The sequence below is a fragment of the Poecile atricapillus genome, chromosome 1 (genome assembly GCF_030490865.1).
Source record: "Poecile atricapillus isolate bPoeAtr1 chromosome 1, bPoeAtr1.hap1, whole genome shotgun sequence".
In the NCBI taxonomy this organism is placed as follows: Eukaryota; Metazoa; Chordata; class Aves; order Passeriformes; family Paridae; genus Poecile; species Poecile atricapillus.
This window is the reverse complement of record NC_081249.1, coordinates 50,714,289-50,733,063: the sequence shown is the minus strand read 5'-3', so window position 1 is coordinate 50,733,063 and position 18,775 is coordinate 50,714,289. Positions and strand designations below refer to the sequence as shown.

General features: G+C 36.6%; 1 protein-coding gene across 4 annotated transcripts in view; it reads left to right on the top strand.

Moving 5' to 3' along the window:
- PIBF1 (progesterone immunomodulatory binding factor 1) overlaps positions 1-18,775 on the top strand; it is a 105,503-nt gene that overhangs the window by 2,810 nt on the left and 83,918 nt on the right. For all 4 annotated transcript variants that reach the window (XM_058848612.1, XM_058848622.1, XM_058848631.1 and 1 more), the window contains 4 exons: positions 1,366-1,564; positions 6,499-6,618; positions 14,690-14,823; positions 16,841-16,949. In XM_058848612.1, coding sequence (XP_058704595.1) covers positions 1,366-1,564; positions 6,499-6,618; positions 14,690-14,823; positions 16,841-16,949 — 562 coding nt within the window. The remainder of the gene's footprint in view (positions 1-1,365; positions 1,565-6,498; positions 6,619-14,689; positions 14,824-16,840; positions 16,950-18,775) is intronic.

The window sequence follows — 18,775 nt, the reverse complement described above, 5'->3', positions numbered from 1 at the left end:
CAATTAGTACTTCTTATTTGTGAAAAATGCTTTCAGTTGGTGATGGGGAAACTCACTTTCCATGTTGGTTTTCTGAAACATTTGGAGTTAACCTGAAAAATAAGCTGACTAGCAGGCTTCTCTAAACCATTTTGTCAATTAAGTATCTCCACACCTGTGAAGAAAGAGCATTACGTAGTCTCATGTTACAGTAGGGCTTACGGGATGTGACTGCTTCCAGGTCCTATTCCATAGTGATGCTAAAACAGATTTAGGGATGTGGAGCCAGACCTAAGATTAGTTCCAGACAAATCTTTCAACTGAGAGCAGCGTGTTGTCAGAAAAACGTTTGTCACTCTGAATGCTTAGATGCACCAGAGTGGAATATTTTTATGCTGGCTATACTTGAGTTATCTAAGGAGTGCTCAGTAAAAAAGTATTCATGTGCAAACTGTTACTAATATGTGTAAAAAAGTTAAACTGCTTTTCCCAATCTTTTCATTAGCTTTCTTGTCAGTCTTTTACTTCGCTTTTCATCCTCATGTATAATTGTACACACCAGGAGTGTGGCCTTGTGTGTTTGCTTTGCTGTCCTCAGCCTTCCTGTTACCTGTACCTTACCAGCGGGGTAGATGTTGTCTTCTAGTACTAGTTAGTATTTTTTTTATTCCTTTTTAAGTAGTGCAGAAATGACCACGTTTTAAAGAGTGATTTGAATATGTTTTTAAGAATTCCAGGTAAAAAATGAATTAAAAAAAAGTAGGTTAGCTGTCTTTTAGTAAGAGAAACACAACGTGATTCACTGATGTGCAGTTTCTGTTACTGTATAAAACCTTATCGCTCATGATAATAGTAGTGATGGTATTTTAAGGCTGTAAGTAAGGTTGCTTGTTTCTATTGTAGTAGTGGTTGGTTTGTTGCCGTTCGTTTTTTTATTTTAATAAAGGACTCCAACTTCGTATGTTACAGTGGTTAGAAGATTAGGGGTTGGTATGACTGTGCATGTGCTAAAACTTGGTAAGACCCAAATTAAAGTGATTTACCAGCTCCTTGGAGTTTCTGTGGAAATAGATTCCACTTTTTCATGTTTTTAACCTTTTAATTGGTAAATTAAGTTTAGTTCATAAATTCAAGTCAGCATATTTGGAGATTGTCTGTTCTCAGATTCAGCCTTGTATTGTCAATGACTATAAATTTTTTTATATATGCTGTATCTGATATGACTGTTTAACCATGGTGCTGCACATTCTGGCACTAATTACCTAATCTCAGTAAATTTTTCCCTCTGCAAAATGAGCAGAAATCACTTCTTTGCCAGGGTATTGTGAAGCTTTGTCACTTGTGTTGCCCACTACCTGATATCCTGTTTTTAAATCGATCTTCAAGGAAACATCAGGCTCTAATGAAGCAAGAAATGGAAACTATTTTGTTGAGACAGAAGCAACTGGAGGAAACAAATCATCAGTTGAGAGAGAGGGCTGGAGATATCCGTCGTAGTTTGCGAGACTTGGAATTAACAGATGAATGCTATGAGAAGCTGAAGTCTCTTCCTGAAGATCAGCTTTCTATCCCTGAATATGTTTCAGTAAGTATTGGCTTTTGTACTGCTCTAAAATATAAACTTGTATCTTGGGTCTGGGTTGACTTCCTTCATAACCGTGTGAATATTGCTGTGCTTAGCACTGGTGGCTGAAACAGTGTTTTAGCTATTGCTGGACAGCATCAAGGTATTTGCACAACATCAAGGCTTTTCTTTTTTCCCATTCTGCCTCCCCCTGCCCCAGCAAGCAATGAATGGTTATGAGGTTGATAGGGGATACAGCTCGACAGCTGACCCAAATTGACCAAAGGAATCTTCCATACCATAAAATGTTGTACTCAGCAGCAGAGCAAAAAAGATGAGGTGGAGGGTGATGGCTTCCTGATGTGGTTATTGCTCAGGGACTGGCTGGGTATCAGTTTTGATCAGTTTCCCCAGTTTCTGTGAGGTGATCATGAGTTCTTTGCTTTTTCTGTTTCTTTTTTACTTTTTAAGTTCACCTCTCTTTCTTTCAGTAGTTGTTTAGAAATCTTGACATCTGAGTTTTCTTGCTTTTATTAGTTCTTCTCACTTTTTCCTCTCTCCTGCTTCTAGGGGTGGCAGTGAGTGGGTGAGCAGCCAGATAGGCTGCTGGGCAGGCTCAACCCATCACAAGCTGTAAATTATGGTGGGTTGTGTTTTGCGGTTTTTTTCATCTCCAACTAGAAATAAAGGACCTTCAGGCAGATGTGTTTCTGGATCAGACTCTTATGACTGGGTTCTAGTAAAGAGAAGAAGCTTTTAATCCCTGATTCTGATGTCTTGAAGGAGAGTAGAACTGCTGATTTATTTTAAGGAGGTTAAGCAGATGGGATGTTACTATTAAAATGTGAGCACATGGATGGTATGAAATACAGCAGGCTGAAAAAAAGAATTTGAAACTTGGTTTGCCAGAACCACAAGCTGGGATTGCTCTTGCAAGCATCCCTTACTTTTCTCTTATGCTTTCCATATGTCCCTTTCCTATTTGGCTAAACACAGGAGACAAAGTGTACCTTAAAATATACTTTAAGATTAATTTTCTTGATTCAAGATGTTTGTTAATTATGGTTTGTTAATTATGGGTATGTGGAGAGGCCACAATATACTCTTGTTTGCAATAAAAAGCCTGTGGAACATGTTGAGAGCATCCCAGCTGACTTAGGAGAATGAAGAAGATTTAGACATATAAGCCTTAAGTTACCAAAATATTAGCATTGTGCTTATGTATAGACCTTGTTATTATGGAAGCTGTAAATAATACAGTGTTAAAAACCTTAATAGATTTTTTGAGGTATAAATGCTACATGAATGAATTCTCCGGGTCAAAGTCATGCTTTACTGTGCTCTAGATATGTATAGAGAAATAAAAATTGTCACCCTTATCTAAAGGATGCTCTTGTGAACACCTTTTAAAAAGCTGGGCTTTTGAAAGTGTTAGGAGTATCATAAGGCTCTGTGGGATAAACAATAACGTGTAGCTTGGGTAGGTTATCACCCCCTGGCTGATTACAGTACCCACTGCCCTGCGCAGAAGTATTTAATGGGGTTTTGTTGGTTCCTGCATCACCATGGTCAAAAAAACCAGAAACTGAAATCCATGTCAGTGGATCTATTGAAATTGGTGTGCAGGAAGTTCAGGACTTCAGGAATTGATTGACAGTCAGTACAAAAGAGTTTGCAGCCAGGCAGGATAAGATACCAGGAGTTAGTAACCTTGTCAGCTGCTTTAAGTGAAGCTGTCACAGCACAGTTTAGATTTAATTTGTGAGTAGAAAATGGCTGTCAGAAAGATGTGAAGTATCAGAGATGAGTAGCAGCCACCTTCTACCCTTAACCTACTATTTTTTTATTCTTGTGTTCAACCAGTAAATGGTATTTTTACCTGTGACAAAAGCTCCTCTGCTTAAATGTTCAGTGAAGCTTTCTTCTTCGCACATTACTTTTTCTTTCAAAGAAGCCATTTTTAGACCTTTTCTTTTTCTAGACAAGGCATTCTAAAGATGTATTGTAGTAAAGTGCTGTTTTCTGCTTTTTTTCAACTTCTTTTAGCAGAGGATTAGTGTGAACCTAAAGACATCAGTTATGCTTTGTGGTTGTTCACCATTACTTCGACTTATGCAGCTGGTACAGATGCTGGGAGGCTATAGGATTATTTTGCACATCCTGTCTGTGCATCCATTTGGCTTCCAAAGGCTGAGGAAAGAACTTTGAAGGGAATGCTGTTTCCTGCTTTGCTTGCCTGAGGAGAAATGACGCATTTCTAAACAGTTAAAATTTCTGACTCCGGAGCTAGGTGCAGACTAATATAGCCCACTGATACTTGGGTAAAATTTTCCTTGTCGAGAAGGGGTCCTGCGTAGACAGCTTGAGCAAGACATTTTCTATTTCCTTTTTTCTATTTATCAGTTATAAAATACTGCCTTGCAATTCTCCAGAATGGAAGTAAACACGTATATAATGCTGTGGCTGTTTGAAACCTGGTGTACTGGACAAACAGCAGGAAGAACTTAAATGTGGATTTTGTATATAGAGATACTGTAAGTTTGAAATATTGGAATTAAAGCAAATGTGAGATGTTTTTCACTGTTCTTCCACGAAGGGGTGCAATAGTGACATGTTAGAACAAAGCCTAGGCAATGTTTAATGACAGCTGAAAAATTATATTTTACACATCTTTCTCTTAAAATCATACTTTTTTGTTTTGAACTTCTATGTAAAAATTCAGATTTTTGTTTGGTCATTTTTAAGCAGTATATGTGAAATTTGAAAGTACTGTTAAATGGTTCAGCTGCCAAGCACCAGTTTAGTTTGTTCAGCAAAGTGAATCTCTTCTGTAAAAAAAACTCATCTCACTGTAAAAAACAATTCAGCAGTTTTCTAAAAAATGGTTTCTGCAAGTTCTGTTTGAACTGATTTTAATTGCCATATCTTTCAGGTATATAATTTTGCAAACTGCAGCTCAGTTTCTGTTTGTTTAAGAAGGCAGTTAACTGATGCAACTGCTTTCACAGAACTTCATTTAACAGAAGCCAACTTTTTCAGTCTCTGCTGAAATTTTTACTTCACTATTTTTACTTCATTTATTATTACACCCATTTTTACTTCATTCTAGTTTTCTATAAAAAGTGGTAGGCCCAGGCTGAGAGTTTTTTAAAAATTGCCTAGAAAGTGGTAACTCTACAGCACATCAGTATAATGTTGTGATTTTTAAGTTATGCAGTTGTTTCTGAAATCCCTTTTAGAGTAAGTTTTGTTTCTGCTATATTGAACTGGCAAGAGGCAGTGTGTGCTTTGACTGCTGGGTTACATGAATGTTTATTGGCTTGCCAACCAGCTAAATAGCAGCAGTTGAACTGCTTTAACCTCACCCTCATCTGCTGCATTCATTTGCACTTTGTTATTACCATGCAATGATCTTTCCTTGGGATGGCTCTGTAAATAAGTGTATCCTTGATACTTGTATCCCATGTAATCTTTGTTTCTACTTCGAAATCTGTTTAAGGCTGTGTTTTGGGAAATAATTGTGGTGTGATAGCACAAGTTTCCTAGGGATATTGCAGTAAAAATTCAAGAAAAGCAGGTGTAGGTTTAAAAAAACCACAGTGCTTTAGATTATTATCAATAAAATATAATGAAGTTTTTTTCCTTAAGGAATGGCCAATTGAATCATCAGATGCTACAGTTAAAAATACTAATCTTTCAGTCATGTTGCATGGTTGACTTATCGTATAAAGCATACTACATCTGTGTTTACATTGCAAATTTCCATGGCTTCTGTGTTTTTTAGAATTCCATGCTGTCAATTATATGAAATATACCTGGAACTTTTCTTTGTCTTCTGCTGTTTACAGGTAGCAAAACAGAGATTTGTCTTACTTCTGCATGGAAGTGCAGTACAGCTTGCTCTTGAATGCTTACTTAATCTATGCTTTCTTGTCTGTATTTCTTCTTTAATCATATATCAAAGAAAGCATTAGGAATGGAGGGTATGCAATAGCTTTTGCATGAAAACAGTACCTACTTTCTTCACACACACTCCCCAAATGCAACGTTTTATGGTATCAAGCTAATCTGGGAAAAAAACCTCTGTGTACGTGTATGTGGGTGTATATCAAAAAAGCTATTTCTTCTTTGTTTTTCTCTTTTTGTTTTTTAATACTGACTTTGTGGTTTAACTGCTGTATTTCCTAGTCTTTTTTTCTTGACCTGGATAAAAGTTCTGAAAAAGTTTTATGGACTTGAGACTTACTTGCCTGAGACAATGCCTATGGACTAGCGTGGGGGAAGAGAGAGGAGTATGCGTTACAGAATTTAATTTTTTTTTAATCTGGTTAGAGGATTACAATTTTCTGCTGTTAATTCAGCAGAATCAAGTCTTTCAGAGCCTTAGTTTCCTGATGCAGTTGAATCCATATACCAGCATGTTACTGCTGAAGGTGTCTGTGGTGGGGCTGTCATGGTTCCTCCAGTTATGTGCTGTTCCTGCTCCCTGTGCTTGCTCTTGCATTTTTCTTGGTGCAAATTCAGTACACTGAGCTGGCAGAAAACAAAACAAAACAAATCTCTCAATTTCTACAGACTTCATAAAAATTTATATTGGCTATGGGGAAGTTAGCAAGTTAAGTTGGTTATTACTAATTAGGTTTTTGTTTGTTTGGGGTTTTGTTTGGTTTTGGGGTTTTTTTCCTCTTTTTGCACTATTAGTCAAATAGGTCTAGGTTTGGCACAAGGAAGTGCAAGTGCCATGTGTCCATTAGCAACTGTATTTTTTGATTGGTCAGCCTGAGTGGAAGCTGCCTTAGTTGTACAGCAATATAATCTTTACCTTTATGGCATGCTCTAGAAATAATTTGGCAAATTATTGTCATAAAATGTTGAGCTGATGTGTTTTTAGGTTTGTAGTTTTGAGGTTGCAATTTTGCTAATTTCCACTTCGAATATTTGTCTTGTTCTTCTAGGTCCAATTCTATGAAGTAGTCCATTCCTTAAGAAGAGAGCTAAGTGATCTACAGATGAAAAAGGAGAGTCTGACAGAAGAGTTAAGTGGGTACAGATCCCAACTCAAGAGTCTGACAGAGGTCTGTTCTCTTTAGTTACCTCAGTTCAGAAACTGTGAATACATATATTGTGAAAATCTCATTCTCCAAATCATTATTCATGTAAAAGATATAAAAGCTTTTTTGCTGTGTAAAAATTACTGTAGGGAGAGGAGGGCAGGGAGGGAGGGAAAGAGGAAATAAGCTATATGCATCCCTTTATAACAGCTAACTTTATGCTATGGCTACCCTGCAAGATTTGCTCATTTGTTCAGGCTCATACCAGCTGTGTTTTGCTTTCTGAGGGCAAGATTTCAAGGTGGAGAAGCTGGGCAGGAGATCCATGCAGCAGCAGCTGAATACACCATGATAGTTCAGTGTATAGTTTTCTGAGATGGGGATGTCTTGGTAGTAGTTTGCTTCACCTTTTGTTTTAATGTTATAAAAATATATTTTTAAAAGTTCTTTGGAGTTGCATCTTCTCTGTTATGCTTTTCAATTCTTTGTGTTTTAATTTTCCTATTTGTTTTTGTACTAAAGGAAAAGCTACTTTGATTTCAGGTAAGGTAGAAACACCAGAAGCAGAGAATGAAATTATATAAATATTTTTTATTTTTAAAGAGCTAAGGAATTGAAACGGTATAAGAAGCAGGTTTTTTCTAACATATTTATCAATATTTGTATCATTCTTGGTATGTATATAGTTAGGGTGGTTTCTGTTTTTAGCTTAGTTCTCCCTAAATCTGGAGTTGGGACAACAGTTTCAGGTACTCAAAGTATATTTATCCAGGTCATGGCTAGTAGAGACTTAAACTGTCATTTTACTACTTCTGAGAATATGTTTTAGTTATTGCCTTTCTGCCCTATGGAATTTCCTTACAGAATAATCAGGTGTAAAGAGAAATTCTTCATACAAGTTTATCTTTTGAAATTCATGTACTTTCATTTCTCATTCTGATTGAATTATGGAAAGTAGTCAATAAAAGTTATGCATTTACGTGCTTCAGCATTATTCTGTGTCACCGTCTCTGGTCATAATTGAGAATAAACTAATCCTGTTAATTTTTGTCTTGCATAAGCATTTTCCTTCATTGTATATTTAATGTGCTTTGATTTTATAAAATTGTAGAGGAGGATTTCAGCCTTTGAGATTTGACTGACATCTACTAACTTTTGCTGAAGCAAATTAACAAGATGGTCGATAACAATAATTAAAGTTGTGCTAGAAACAGTTTTCTTGGGGGAAATGACTTTGATACAGACTTCTAATATTATTATTTTTGCACCACATGGTGGCAGTATCCACCTTTCCCACTGGTCTGCTTCTCAAAGTTCGAAGTGTGCTGTGCTTTTCTTTGTGGGGAGGCTTAGGACTCTCTGTGTTTTGATTCTGGCAAGTTCAGGTTTTACCTTGCTGAGTGTCACTGTAACAAGGTACCTCAGCAAATGTGGTGAGAGGAGCACCATCAGGATGTGAAGGTACTTTAGAATCTCCAATGTGCTTGGTGCACAGGAGCTGACATACCTATTGCAGTTTATGAAAAAGTGATTTCAAGGTGTACTGCTGGGGTAATTTCTTTTAGCTCTTCACTAAAGTCAAGCTTTTTTGCAAGGAAATTCATCAGTAGGAAATAAATTTTTGTTCAAAGCCTTACCTAAGCTCTTACACTCTTTTATTGTTTTGGGTTTTGTTTGGTTTTTTTTTTTGTATTCCAGTAATTCTTGTTTCTCCAGGTACATGAAATATAGTTGCTGAAGTTTCTTCCCTATTATTTAATAATTTTTACTTTGCAAATCCTTCTTTTGGGTTTCCATTCAGTACTTCAAAAATTTTAAGTTTTCTCTAATACTTGCAGTATTTATGTTCTTTATGTAATTTATCAACAAAGTCTGTTCTGAATTCAAAACATCTTTAGGAAACTAGTAATACAGAAGTTTGAAATGCAGTCATCATTGGAGTTAAGACAATTGTTTTTTGGGGTTTTTCTTTTTGCTTTTCTGAGAATAAGCTACTTCCTACAGTAAACATTCCTTCTTTTTTCTACTCTTACAGATAATTAAAGCTCTTCTTAATGAGTTTCAGCACGGGTTTCTTCCTTCTTTTTGGGACATAGAAAGAAACAAAAAATATGCTTGGGCTAGATCTTGGAGGAGGAGGATTTTGTTGGCTTTTCTGGTTGTTTCTGGCTGACAGACTATGTTTGGGCAGGTTTTATACATGTGCCTTTTCACCCCAAAATAAAGTAATAAGAAATATAAGGCAATTTGTTCTAGACTCATAGGAAAGATTATCTAGCCAACCAAGAATTGGAGAAGTTTGAAGGAAAATTTGAACTTGTCTTAATAGATTAAGTCCACTTTAGGAAAATTAAAATGTGAAATGAATTCATCAAATAAGACAACCATGGTGACTCTAAAACTGTAAACTTCCCTTGGTGTGCTGCTGCTCTTAGCCCTTAAAGGCTGTTGAATCTGTAACACAGACCCAGTAGGATAGGAAGCTGTTTCTGACAACTGGTAGCAGAAAATAACTTGTGAAGACTGATTTCTAGCACTGGAACATGATCTGATAAAAGATATTTGTTCTGCTGCTTCTGTTTTTAAAGTGGTCAGTGTAAATGGTTTTGCTGTACAGCTAAATTGTACACAATTGTTGCATCTGATTTGGATCAGTGCAGTTCCTCCGGTTTCAGGTATAACAGCAGCCACAGCCCAAGGAGAGGCAGTGGAGCTGGTGAAAGCCATGTTCTTGTACTGCTGACTGACTTGCTGCTAAATGTATAGTACAGACTTGTTTTAGTCCTCCTTTTACAGTGCTCAGTACTACAAGTATAAATAATGTTGGCACCACCAGCTTTGGAGGTAAAGATAGAGGAGGAAGTCCAACTATAGTGGTGTATTACCAGGAGCTTCCCAGAAATAAAACCAGCTTCTGATGTGTGCATTCCCATGCTGAACATCAGTGTACTATTTTCAGTATTTGTTTGTTTCCAAAGTGGTTAGAACCTTCCCTCAAACAGATGTAATTTACTACTAGTGGGTTTCTCTCAAGGCTGGGAGAGTGTCTGGGAAGGAAATCTTGCTTTTCTTTGTACCTCCAGAAGATTAAGTATTGCTTTCTTCTTCTGTCTGGGAGTTTCTTGGCAATGTTTTCCTGGAATTTGGTATTGATACAGTTTTATCAGGGCTCCCTTTTCCTTAGTTATTTTTTATATAAATTTGCCTTCAAGATTTGCAATAAAATTTATAGCATGAAAGTATCTGAAAGCTGTGGTTATCCTAAAGACAAAGCTGGTTATGTGTAGGACAAAGATCTTTTGTAAGACTTCATCTCTGAATCAGGATTAGTAGCTGTCAGGTTTTGCTAGACATAACTAACAATTTTCTCTGTGATAATGTTTTCCAGCTGGAGGGAAAACATATCTATAGTCTTCAAAGAATAAACTAAGCTTTTGTACTCAAAGGATCACTTGGCACTAGATGTGTCTGAATATCAGAAAACTGAGGCTGTTGTTGCTACTCCAAAAGGAGTGGGATCCCTAGGGCTTCTCCTCAAGTTTGTATATCTGTAAGGACTGCAGTCTAGAACCCTTCCCCAGCCCCCTGACACCATTTCTTTCAAGAAGTGCCTTGATCGTTTGGTCGTCACAGCTCTCTTGAGACAGTTGAGATCTTGATCTTAGGTGAAATACGTGCCTATTTTTTTTTTTTTTTTTTTTTGCTATTGCTAATGTTGTTCAGGAGAACAGCTGCAAAGATGATACTCTACCAGTAACTGTGAGCTTGGGGCAGCAGTTTAATATTTCCAAGACATAAAGAAATTTCATACCTATGAAAGTTCCCTTTTCTATCCAATACCTTTATACTCTTTCAGTAGATACTACCTAGTAGCTACCTACGACACTATGGCTCACATTGACTGCTAGCTGTGGTTTAGAAGAGAGGAGATGGTTTAATTATACTGCTCTGTAATGATCTCAAGGACCTTTCACTGAAAATTCTAGTAAGCTCAGATCCAGAGAAAGAAACTTTTTATTCCTCCATTTTCTTTTGCTATAGAAGCATTTTTTCCAAAGCTTCTCTTTCATATATTCCTTGCAGAGTTTCTCTACTTTGGACTAGCTCAACATTTTTGTTTATAATTTTTAGTGGCAGATAGTGACCTATCTACAATCAGATTTCCAATTTCCCATCTACAAGCAGAGTACCAATTTCATAGCAAGTTACTAAAGATATGTCTTATTTATCAAAGTATGTATAGCTTCTTCCTCACATTTGGGCAGTTGCATTCCAATAAATAATGTATTGACCAGTAATTTTTGAATGCAGAATATGTAAACAATTGAAGCAAAATGTCATCTTAACAAAGAAGCAGCACCTCATCCAAATAACTGGAAGGAATTTTTTTTACATCACAATAGTACAGTGGCTTTACATTTGTCTAGGGCCTTTAGGATATGAATATAGTGCTGGCTTTTGTAAGTGGTTCTTCAAAGATGAAGATCTTTGAAAAAAAAGCTTTTTAAAAGCAGGATCACTTTATTTCACAGGCTTATCTGTATATGGTGTTAAGAAGTGCTGCTTCTGCTTGATTGGCTGATTAATCTATTCCCTGTATTTCTGTTTATCTTCTTATCTCCAAAGGCTTTTTGAAACATCAGCTAATCCCTATCATATGTTATGTGTCACTAATTTAGTACAAAAAGTATGTCACCTGGATTTTGCATTTGAAATTCAGATAGGTGTTCATTTCGGTGACTGCTCTAAACTGCTGCTCATTCCAGATTGAGGATAGCAGTGAAGATGAATATCATTAAGCTGAGGTCTGTCATTAGATCTTTAATTTCTCTATCAGTTTGGGGTTTTAGGTGGTGCAGATCAGGCAAGCTGAGAATATTCTTGCTTGAAACATCATTTGTGGACAGTGTTTGTAAACCAAATGAAAGCACTTCTTAGCTGACTCACACCCTGTAGAAACCACCAGTGCTGATTAGTACTGGGTTTCTTAGGCAGCTCTGTCAAGAATTTCTTTTGGCAATGGTTGCTTATCTATCTCACAGGACAAGTTTGGTTTTTCATTTGTTTTAACCATCTCATCAATCTGAGTTTCTGCTCTGCAGAAGCAAAAATTAGTAAGAGGCTGAAGAAAGACCATGAGATGTATAATGGTCATCACATTCGGTGTTGTAAGGAAGTTCTGTTTGTCCTTTAATTATTTTAAGGTCTGTGGGCTCATTTAAGCTAATATTATTTATTGGTATTATTTCCAGGACCTCATTTCTGTCCTTGTAAGAGCTCTGTATCTTGATTATTTTAAAAACCTCTTTTTTGCTGCAGCAGGACAATGCTGTTTATCAAGATGTTCAAGCAATCTTTTGAAGATAAAGCTGTTCCATTGCAGAGATCTTAAAATCAGTTCAGCATATATGGACAGTGTTAGAAACTAAATTAATTTTATCACATGCAAAGCAAGGCTTCTTCTACGTAAGCACAGGCAGCTTGGTTGTGCGTCTTTAAGATGTATGAAGTCCAGAAGCTTGTGTATGTGCTATCTGGAGATGTGCATACCACATAGGGGGATTTGTGTGTCAGCCTATTTGCAGCCTAGAGTGGGCATCAGCTTGCTTTGTCATGTTTCTTCATGTGTTTAAAATACTACTTCAACACCTTAAAATTAGGTAGATGAAAAGCAGTGTCCTGTGCAGTATAATTACTGTTTCTTCAGGCATTATATTAAATCTTAGAAAAACAAACATGACAAACCCCTCTAATTAAGGTAGGTCTTAGTATCACTTTTCCAAAGCAGAATTTAACTTTCCTTCCCTGGAATTGCCATATTGTTACGTGATATTAACATGACATAAATAACTGATTTATTAAATACAATTCAAAAGTAATTTTAGGTCTCAGGTATTAGAAGGAACTGTCTTTGCAGATATTTAGCTATTCTGTTAATTGTTGCTTTAAAGCTGCCTATGACAATTTTCTCCAGAGGTTTACCAATTTAATTTTTTACTTTTGGTTGTTGTCTTCTAGTTGCTGGCTAGATAATACTGTAGGAGCTTCAGTAGCCCACTCAGTGAAGGGTGTGTGAATTCCAACACGACATTAGCAGCAGAATGGCATGGGATATGGGATATCCACAGAAAAATTGTATTCTAAACCTAATCTTTCTATTTGCACTTGAAAGTGCCTATACCAACATTTCCTGTTGCAAGATGAGTGATGTTTGCGTTGTGTAGCAGGGTACTTGCACCACTATGTTACATATTTGAAACTTTAGCTAACTTGTGCACAACACCTTTTAAAAATATCTGTCAGAGACTGCCATTATAATAATGCCATCTTTATAAGTAATGACATGTAAACTGATTAAAGAAGAGACTTTTATAGTGGTAGTTTGTTTAATGTATATTCATTAATTAAGATAAACATAAACCATATAAACCAGTATGTGTTAGCATGAGTAACAATCATGTCTTTCCATGATGGATTTTTAATGGTAGACCATGCAGAATCCTCATAAAATCTTTCTGGGTGTTGTGATTTTTGTGATTTGCGACCCGAAGTGATTTTAGTAAAAGTGAAGATAAGTAGGTATGTGAAATATAAAACAAAAACTTATTTTTTATCAGCAGAATAGTTACAATATGGCTAGTAGATTAGGGAGCTTTTCTGTAGTGTCTTAAAAGTATTCAGATGTGTTTTTTCAAGAAGGCATTCTGTCAGTCTTTCAGCTGATGATGTCTGTGAAGTTTCTGTCCTTCTGTCATATACTCCATATATGCTGTTGCCCTAAACTTTCCTTGTCTATTAAAAACTAGCTAGACAATTATCCTCCTGTAACTGTATAAAGCATAGCTTTTAGCAGTGTTGAAAAATTATGCACTCATACAATGTCTTTTACTGCAAAATAAATGTAAGTTGCTAAATGCTTGGTTTAGTAATGACATCTTAAGGCTGTGCTCACCTTCAGTTAATAATATTGTGATGTCCATTCATAATAACCAGATAGAATAATTGTTTATCAAGCATCCATTATTGAGCTTGCTATCAATCACAGCAGTAAAAAACTGAACTCAGCAGTATTCTGGGAAGTAACATATGGAAAAAATCTAGATGCCTGGGGGTATTCTCAAATTTTTAACAAGCAAGTCTTTTTGTAGTCTTTTTGTTTTACCTTTTATAAGTGAATGAGCATTATTATTTTGGTCATTCTTGTGAATAAATTGCTAAATAGTACAGTATTTAGGACAAGTTAGTTAGATAAGTTTGTGAAAAAAGGTACCTACATAATAGAAAACTGAAAAATGGAGTCCAGATTGGGGATTAAGGTATAAAATTCTGCTATTCCTGTGGAGATTTGGAGGGAATTAGTGTGATTAGGAAATATGTTGATCTTCAAAGGGAATACCTAGTATTTTATAAGGTGAATACTCTGTGTTCTCTTGCCTTGCTTTCGTTGTTTCAGTTTCCAGAATAATCCATAAAAGCATGTGAAAAGGAAAAAGATGGGAAAATGGAAATTAATGCTGATGGACCATTAAGTAAACTTTTTACTTTATTTTTTCTTCCACCAAAGCTTTCCATTATATGCTTTAGCAAACATAGGCAACCTGATAGAATAGCTGCAATTTGGGAGTAACTGGCTGAAATCTTTCAGATAATACAGATGTTGCTAATCTTGCTGAACAAACCATCCTCTTTCTTTTTTTTTTTTCCAATTAACTAGCAAGTGTCTTCACAAGTATCTTCACTTGTTTGAAACTGTTGTAAAGATGGTGTGAATTTCATACTCCTAGTATAGGTTTGCAGACCACCAGCTATATATATATGAGGGTTACTGGTCTCAGAAGTTGTGCTAATGGACAAATGCATTGGAAAAATAGGTACATTTAGTCAAGTATTTGTAATAAGATAAAAATAAGTTGAGTATCAATATATATATCAATATAGCTGGTTACTTTATGATGTGCTAAATTTCCAAATACTGAGACAAATGAAAGTATCACCACCTGAATATTCATAAGAGGTTTTCACAAAACATATTTGGTGCTTACTTCAAGTAAATATTGATGTAGCTATGATCATTTCAAAATGTCTCACTTCCTAGAGCTATGAAGATGAGAGGAGGAGTCGGTCAGAGCTTGAGGTCAGATGCCAGCGTTTAACACTGGAACTGGCTGATACCAAGCAGTTGATTCAGCAAGGTGATTACAGACAGCAGAACTATGACAAAGTAAAATGGTAAGTGTGTCTATAATTCAAGTGTTTAACTAATAAAGATCAGCCTGGATTGACCAGAGTTCTTACTTAGTTTTATTTTTGACTTACGCATACCACAGATATTTTTCCTTACCTTACCGTACACTAATGGTTCAATTTCCTCCTTTAGTATATTGCAGATATAAAATGAACAACATTCTGAAAACCAGTGCATCAAATTATCTTCCTAAAAGTGTATATTTTCAGATTTACTGTGTTTTCAAGAGAGCCTAGCCAGTCTGATTGCAGCTGAGGAAGTGGGAGCTGTTGATGGCAAGCATCTTGGAACAAGTACTCTTTTTTCATTCGTAGTTTAAAAGCAATGATCTAACAAAGGGCCCTATGCTCTCTACACTGTGCTGCTTACAGAATGAGTTAGGAGGGCAGGACCTTGGGAATTAATATTTACAACTTAAGATATTCTTGAAACCATAAATTTGAAAGGACTGTTATGAGAACTCTGGCAGATAAACTTAGGATTACCTTAATTGCAGGAAGTTCCAGTCTCTAGCTTTTTTAAAATATAGATTGTACTGTTATAGCCAATGTTCTTAATATCTATCTTGCAGAAAGCAATTGCAAAACAGTGAAAATAGACTTCATGTAAATAAACTCATAGATGTATACTTCACAGTCCAGCTTCCAAATAGCTTTTTCAGTGTGCTCAGAAGTACAAGAAATCTGGTCTTTGGCACATTTGTTGAGAAATGGATTAAAAAATGGGGAATATGAATAGTATTATGATATGAATTATCCTGTCAGCTCCTTAGTTGTTCATATGGAATGAGCTCAGGTGTAGTTGACACAAATGACTTGGCCCACCAAGTCATTTGGAGGGGAATCTGTCCTCTGTATTCACAGCATTTTTTGTTCACAGCTATATGTACAAGAACAACCTTGGAAACAGTCTGGCATCTTGTTGCAAATAGGATGGATTGGTGCTATGGTTTGCTTCCTATATGCAGCTGCATCTTAATAAGTGGATTGTAATAACTTTCATGTGAATGGCCCCAGTGTTTTTAACTGTGTGTGTTTAAAATAGTCTTGAGTTGAAAAAAGCATGAATGAATGTGCCAAAACTGTATTTGAGAGAGTAGGTTGTATTCAGCTGGGTAGGCACAGACGAAGGGGAGGGGAGAGCTCTGTTGGCATAACTGCATGAGGATATTTGGGAGCACTGCAGGAGTAAATCACTTCCAGACTTGTTTCTGCCTTTAAAAAACACTATGTCAAATCTAGTTCTGCTGTAATACAGGTTATCTCAGTTTTAAAATGATGTTATGCTTAATATAATATTGGTTAGCTTTTTTCTAAACTGCAAGTTCATATTGGCTCATTCATTTCACTGTTCTGACAGGGTGAGAGTGGAGACACGGTAATGGTTCTTTGTGCATGCAGAAAGCACTTTTGCTCAGGACACCAGCACAGTTTTTGCAGCTGTGCCATGCATATTTTAAATATGACAACCCACTCCAGTATCAAGTCTGTATGCAGAGCAGAGTACTTCCTGAGAGCAAGTATATATTGCTTTCTGCTCTGTTAGGAAGAATGGAATGAAGTTGCTTCACTTTTTCATTGGACTTCCATGTCTGCAAAAGATTCAAGAGAATGTTGTGGGAAATAGCATCAGAAGCTTGATAAAACTAAACAATGGATAAGGGTACTCACAGATCATTGCTAAGAGAATAGATGTGTAGCCCAAAGTTACGCACAAGAAGAATAATCAGAGGAGAATGAAAAAATTTAGGATGGGAGTTTGAATGTTGTAGAATTTTCCTTGTTTCTGAGTATTTAAATAATCCTCAATTGTTTCATACAAAATGATACTGTTGCAGGTGTTAATAACTATGAAAAGTTAAGATAATCACCAACTGGTCTGTGAATGACTGGTTGGAAGAAGTCAGTGTCGTGAACTGGAAGAACGCTGAGAAACTAAAAAGGCACAGGAATTTTGCTCAATACACTTTATGCATCTAATAGTTTAACTTTGCTTTCACAGTGAACGTGATGTATTTGAGCATGAATTGTCAGAACTCAGAAGAAACTATGAAATACTGGAGGTGTCATACAAAACACAAACTAAAGAAAGAAATGACTTAGCAAAAGAGGTAAACAAAGTTCTTACCTTAGTAATTGTGTATTTCTTCATCTCAGGAATTTGATTCTTTGTTTAATCAAGTTTGTCAGGATCATGGAATAATTTAATTAGAATAGTCTCAATCTGCTCCAACCCACCCATGCAGTACAGATCAAGATTAGCAAGTTGCTTAGGGCTTTGTCAAGTTTCTATTGTCTCCAATGATGGGGATTCCACAGCTTTTTGGACAATCTGTTCCAATGTTTCTCTGCCCTCTTAGGAAAATGCATTTTTAAAAACTATTCGGTTGTTACAGCTTTTCTCTGTTGCATCTTGTCCTGTCACTATGTACTGCCAAGAATCTGGCTATTTTTATGTGTTGCACTTGGATAGGTGAAGATAGCAATAACATTTTCCCCAATCAGATTTCTCTTCTGAAGGCTGAAAAAAGTTCCATGTATTTCTCTTTACATCTTGTACATCATATGCTGCAGTTCATGACTATCTTGGTAGAGCTCTTCAGGTTCCGCTTCAATATGTTGAATAGGACATGTGTGTGATGGGATATAGCACACCAAATACAGTCTTACAAGTGTGGAACACGGGATAATAATTTTTTTTAACCCACTGTCTGCATTGTTGTTAATACGGCCTTGTAGCCACTTGGTCTTCTTTGTTGTCAGGGCACATTTCTGTCCCATGTTCAGTTTGTTCAGCTGGTGTTTGTCCATCTGATCTGTATTTTGCCAGTTTTTCCACAGAGGTGTTACAAGGGGCGGCTGAAAGCAGTGCAAAAGGTCAAGTAAATGACATGGACAGTATCCATTCCCATCCGTATCCACAGAACTAACATTTTTGTCAGGTTTGCTAGGTTTGGCCTTGGTAAATTACTGCTAGTTTTTTCATCACTTTAGTTTGTATGCATGGAGATATCTTCCAGGGGAATTTACTTCATAATCCTTGCAGGGACTGAGATTAGGTTTACCAACCCTTGAAGGAGGGTTCCGATAATCAGAAGCCTTGATCACTTGCTATGATCCTTCAAATGGCTGGTCAGCCTCACAGCAACATAGGCTATCTCCCTCAACACTGGTCAAGTGCTTCCCATTTTTCCCTAGGCATTACATGCATGCCATTTTGCTAGGTGTGTGACATAGAAGGCTGAAGCAAAGACAGACTGAACTGTGCCAATAAGCTCAGGAACCTGGGTGGCCCCAGGGGAAAATTTATCAGTGGAAGATGAATGCTGTGAGTATGCTTGATATGGTTTAACCCCAGCTGGCAACTAAGCCCCACACAGCTGTGGGATGGGGTAGAGAATCAGAAGAGTAAAAGTAAAGAAAACTCATGGGTTGAGATAAAGACAATTTAATAGGCAAAGCAAAAGCTGTGCACACAAGCAAAGCAAATCAAGGAATTCATTCCCCACTTCCCATGGGCAGGCAAGGGTTCAGCAGGGGAAGCAGAGCCCTGCAAAAATAGTATGGAAGATCTTTGTGTATTAACACTTCAGCAGCCGAATAAATGAGAGGACTGCTCCTGAGAGTATTCAGGGGAGATGGTGTTCCTTAGTGTCTCTGTGTAAATAACAGTGTTACAGATAAAATAGTGGCTAAAACTGACACTTTAAAGATAGCATTGGTCTGCCTAATTGTACAGGTAGCTGTAGAGATTGTCAGAGACATTAGGGAAAAAACTGAGCTTCCATTAGAAAATACCTCTGATATCAGTCTGAAGGTTTTGTAAGTCTATTTATTCCTCTGTCTAACATTTCAAGAGAGCACCAAAAGTCAGGTTTGTTCTCAGCATACAACAATGGCCGAAAAAGTACTGTCCTCTACATCAACTTTTTACCTA